Source organism: Cotesia typhae, unplaced genomic scaffold, assembly GCF_013202065.1.
Source record: "Cotesia typhae breed Kobodo isofemale line unplaced genomic scaffold, CoteBio_Ctyphae contig_20, whole genome shotgun sequence".
Classification (NCBI taxonomy): Eukaryota; Metazoa; Arthropoda; class Insecta; order Hymenoptera; family Braconidae; genus Cotesia; species Cotesia typhae.
In genome coordinates this window covers 1,718,196-1,723,463 of record NW_027423725.1, presented here as the reverse complement: position 1 = coordinate 1,723,463, position 5,268 = coordinate 1,718,196, and the positions used below count along the sequence as shown (strand labels likewise).

Below are 5,268 nucleotides of genomic sequence, written 5' to 3'. Positions count from 1 at the left end.
TCGTAGCGAACACGCATCAATATCGCGTGGTCAGGCAAATACTTTTTTTATAATTACGTTTTTACGCGAATATTACATTTAATTATTGGTGAAATTGACAATAAAAGTATTTTACAATGTTGGTTTTATTCGAAACTCCGGCGGGATACGCTATTTTCAAGGTAATTACTTTTTTTATTATTATTTATTGTTTTACCTACTCTAACCTAAAAACAAACACGTGTTTAGAATTTTACGAAGCATCCAGTTGTTTTCAACAATTATAAATATTATTTTTATAATTAATTTTTTTTTTTATTCATTTACTAATTATTTAATTTTTTTTTAGCTACTCGACGAAAACAAATTGGAGAAAACAGATAATTTGTATCGGGATTTTGAAACTCCAGAAGCTGCGACTAAAATGTAAGTTTTTTGATGCTTAATTAGTTTAAAATTATAAAATTCAACAAATTTTATTTTTTCTATTTTTTAATTGAATGAGAAAAAAATTTTATTACAAAATTTTCCAAGTCTTGCATTTTCGCAAATTTATTTAAAAAGTAACTGGTAAAAAATTATAAAAAAAATATTTGGTACTATTGAAATTGTTTTATTACTAAATTTTTTTTTTTATTTCTAAGCAAAACATGATACCGAAATTAGCGTACGTTTAACAATTTTTAAATAATTAAATAACCAAAAAAAAAATTATTTTAAAAAAAATGCACCTGCATTTTTTTTTTATTTTTTACATGTGAGTTATTTTTATAATTTTATATCATTTTTGCAATAAAAAAATTTCTGAAAATTTTTAAATTTCGGTTAACTTAATATTCGCAAAAAAAAAATAATAAAATTGTAATCGCTAAAGAATTTTTTTAATTTTTTAAATACAAATTTTAATAATTTGTAAATAATATTTTTCAATTCAAATTTCTTTTCAATTGTTGAATTTTGTACTAAAATTTTGCACTATAAATAATTATCAATAAAAATAACAATAATTAGTTTAGTTTTATTTTATATCTTCAATTACACTAAACTAAAATTTTACTATCACTCTTTTTAACTTAGAAAAAAATAATTATTCTTCACTAAAAATCATCAATAACTAACTAACGAATTTTCCAGTTTGAAATTGAAGCACTTCCAAAAATTCGCTGACACAACAGAAGCTCTGGAAGCGACAACCGCAGCAGTCGAAGGAAAGCTCAGCAAAACCCTTAAAAAAACTCTAAAAAAGCACTTCGGAGACGTGCAAGATTCTCTAGCCGTAGCTGACGCTAAGCTCGGAAGCGCGATAAAAGAAAAACTGAACCTATCATGTGTGAGCAACACATCAATTCAGGAGCTGATGCGATGCATCAGGAGCCAAACGGACGCTCTGCTGGCAGGTCTGCCAAAGCGGGAAATGACAGCCATGGCCCTGGGTCTCGCTCACAGTCTCTCGCGTTACAAGCTGAAGTTCTCGCCTGACAAAATCGATACCATGATCGTCCAAGCCGTGGGTTTGCTTGACGAGCTCGACAAGGAGCTGAACAACTACATAATGCGAGTCCGGGAATGGTACGGTTGGCACTTTCCTGAGTTGGGTAAAATTATCACCGACAATCTGGCGTTCGTTAAGACAGTGAAATGCGTGGGTACGCGTGACAACACATCCAGCTCAGACTTGTCAGAAATTCTGTCGGAAGACATCGAGGAGAAGGTCAAAGAAGCCGCTGAAATTTCTATGGGAACTGAAATTTCCGATAATGACATCTTGAACATTCAGCATCTGTGCGACCAGGTGATTGAAATTTCGCAGTACCGCGCTACTCTGTATGAGTACTTGCAGGCGCGAATGATGGCGATGGCTCCGAACCTAACTGTCTTGGTTGGAGAGCTGGTTGGTGCCAGATTAATTGCTTCCGCAGGTTCCTTGATAAACTTGGCAAAGGACCCGTCTTCTACATTGCAGATCCGTGGTGCTGAAAAAGCGCTGTTCCGAGCGCTCAAGACCAAAAAAGACACCCCCAAGTACGGTCTGATTTACCACGCTCAGCTTATTGGACAGTCCTCGACGAAACTGAAGGGTAAGATGTCCCGTATGCTGGCGAACAAGGCCTCTTTGGCCACCCGTCTGGACGCTTTGGGCGAAGACGATGCTGGATTCAAGCTGGGAATGGAGCACAGAGCCAAGCTGGAGTTAAGGTTGAGGATGCTTGAGGAAGGAAACATCAAGAGGATCAGTGGTACTGCCAAAGCTAAAGCCAAGTTTGAAAAATATCACAGCAAGAGCGAGGTCATGCAATATCCAGCTGGTGCTGATGCTGTTGTTGGTAAAAAACGGACCCATGATGAAAGCTCGGTTTTGATTGAAGAAATTAAGACTGAGCCCGAGGAAGAAGTGCCTAAGAAGAAGAAGAAGAAGGAAAAGAAATTGGAGGAAGAATCTCAAGCTCAGGTTGAGCCTGAAGCAGAGGCTGGACCTTCTGATGGATCAGAGAAGAAAAAGAAGAAGAAGAAGAAAAATAAGGAGGAAGTTCAGGTTAAGGTCAAGGAAGAAGGAGAAGAAGAAACTAAAGGTAATTTTTATGGAAGATTTTAATTTTGCTTGCAATTGTTGGGAAGTTTTTTTTTCACTTATTTATTTTTTTTTTTTTTTATTTTTAGAAATGAAGAAAAAGAAGAAAAATAAGACAGAAGAAGAAAGCATGGAAGTTGCTAAAGAGCCTGCTGAGGAATCTAAAGGTAATTTTTTTGGTCTAAAATTGTTTTTAAAAATTATTTTAAGATTTCTTTTCCGGTTAAAATTTTAAAGTTCATGATTCAGCATAAAGTTATTTTGGGGTTTTCCGGTCCAGTTATTTTGTATGGGAAGATTTTAATTAGAAAAATTAAAAGTGGAACAGTATTATTATTATTATTGTTATTATTATTATTATTATTATTATTATTATTATTATTATTATTATTATTATTATTATTGGAATGACTAATTTTTTTAATATTTATAATTACAGAAAAGAAAAAGAAGAAGAAGAAGAAATCTGAATCAAGCGAAGAAGTGCCTGAAGTGAAACAAGAAGTCGAAGAAGAAGTTCCAGCGCCAACGAGTGAAAAGAAAAAGAAAAAGAAAAAAAAATCACAATCTGAAGATTCATAATTTTATTTTTGATAAATATAATGATTATAATTAACTATATTATATATTTTTTTTTATTATTAAGGATAAAATTTTTTTTTTTTTTTTTTTTTTTTTTTCATAAGAACTCTGGAATCATTTCATACTGTAAATACACCGAAATTCTTTTGTCTTACGGTCAATACTTTTTGTAATGTAATTTTAGTTGCAATGAGTGAATAAATTTTTCAATACAAACTTTTTTTGAAATTCTTAAATTCATCCTGAAATTTAAATATAAGAACCTAAAGGTTTAACAATGGGTAAACAGAAACGAATGATTAATTTTTCATTTATTTTATTTCTATTAAACATTCTTATAATTGAATTAATTAATTGATAATTATATTTATATAATTAATTGAACAAAAAATTATAGACATGATCAATTGGATTATTTTTCCTATTTAGTAATCTAACGTTTCACACTAAATAAATAAAAAATATTTTTAAAACAATTAACAAAAAAAAAAAATAGAAAATAATTTTTAAAGTAAAAAAAAAAAGATTTTATTTCAATTTTATTGAAAAAAAAATTAGGTGTATATTTTTACCGCCTTTTTTATTTTAAAATATTTATATTTTTCAAACCCTAAACCCATATTTGTCTATATTAATAATTTTAATATTTGTACAAAAATGACGTTTAGTAATTATTTTTATATTTAACTTAAAATAAAAAGTTACTTCGAATTCTATAATTGAAAATTACTATAATATTTACTAATCAATCAAACACTTGTTTGATTATTAATAAAATATCTAAAAATATTTAATTACAATGCTACCTTATGATTAAAAAAAATTGTTGACTTTGTAGCAATATAAACAGCCTTTACATTAGTTAGTACTTTTTATCTTTTATAATTCATTTATCTTATTTGTATATTTATATATAATATATTTTTGTATAATTATTTCAATTCATTTTTTTCTTAAGTCATTGACTTGCCTGCATAAAAATCGAAATTCAAATAGTGACTACTTATATTTTTAATTACTTAAAATTAATTAAACTGAAGAAAATTTTAAATAAATTAATTTTCTTCAAGTTTACATTTTTTTCTGATTGATAATTCTGTTGAATTTTTTTATAAATTATTATTATTTTTTTTATTTGACAATACACTATAATCAATATTAATCACTGAGTAGCCTGCCAAGTTTTCGACAAAAAAATTATCATAAGTATTTTTTTTAATTTACGATCCGTGAAAAGATTGGTAACGATTTTCTTTTAAATTTTAAGGACCAAAAACATTTAACAGAAATCTGGTGCCGAGATAAGAGACTCTACTGGATATCCAGGTAATGCGTCTCTCTATCAGTGTAGAAAATTTTATCCTTACATCTGACTTTTAAATTAGGCACTTTTTTAAAACTATTTACATTATATGAAAGTTATTTTATAAATTACCTTCTGAAAAATTTTTATTTTATTTTATTTATTTTTTTTTTTTTTTAATAGAATTCATTCAAGAATTTTTAATGAAAAATCATTTTTGGACCCTTGTAAAAAATTCAGGTAATCAATTTATACACTTGGAATGACCGGAAAATTTTTTTCGAGATTCGTTTCAACTCGATAAAATTTAGTACGCTTTTAAAAGATAATTTTTTTACACTTTTATTTAGCTTTCAAATTTTTTAAAATTGATTATAATGCATTGTATCTGCCCAGAAAATAATTATCAAAACTGAAAAATCAGTAAGATTATAATTTCACTTCAATTATTTAATTTTTCAAATATTTCCAAAAATTCAAATTTTTAAATTTAACATCAATATAATTCAATTCAAATTTTCTTTTTTAGATATTTTTCAAACCATAGTTTGAAAAATTAAATTAATAATTACTTGAAATTAATTTTTGTTAAATTAAGCTTTTATAGTACATGTAACGTAATATTAAGCAAAAAAATTTTAATCAACTCCCCAAAAATAATTGAAAAGTTACATTAACTTAATCCAATTTGCTTACAAAAAAATTACAATAACTTTTTTCTTTCAAAAAGAAATCAAAAAAATTTTCAATATTAATTTTTAAATTAACTAATTTTTTAATAAAAGAATATTCGATAAAAATCTTAATCAGCTCCCAGACTTTACCCATAAATTAA

The 5,268-nt window shown here is 27.5% G+C and overlaps 1 protein-coding gene across 1 annotated transcript; it reads left to right on the top strand.

Moving 5' to 3' along the window:
• Positions 1 to 3,346, top strand: Nop5 (nop5 ribonucleoprotein). Its single transcript, XM_074259740.1, has 5 exons — positions 1 to 161; positions 329 to 405; positions 1,114 to 2,549; positions 2,638 to 2,715; positions 2,988 to 3,346. Exons 1-5 carry the CDS (start codon positions 117 to 119, stop codon positions 3,128 to 3,130), a joined length of 1,779 nt encoding a protein of 592 aa, XP_074115841.1. The 5' UTR covers positions 1 to 116; the 3' UTR covers positions 3,131 to 3,346.
• The last annotated feature ends 1,922 nt before the right edge of the window (positions 3,347 to 5,268 follow it).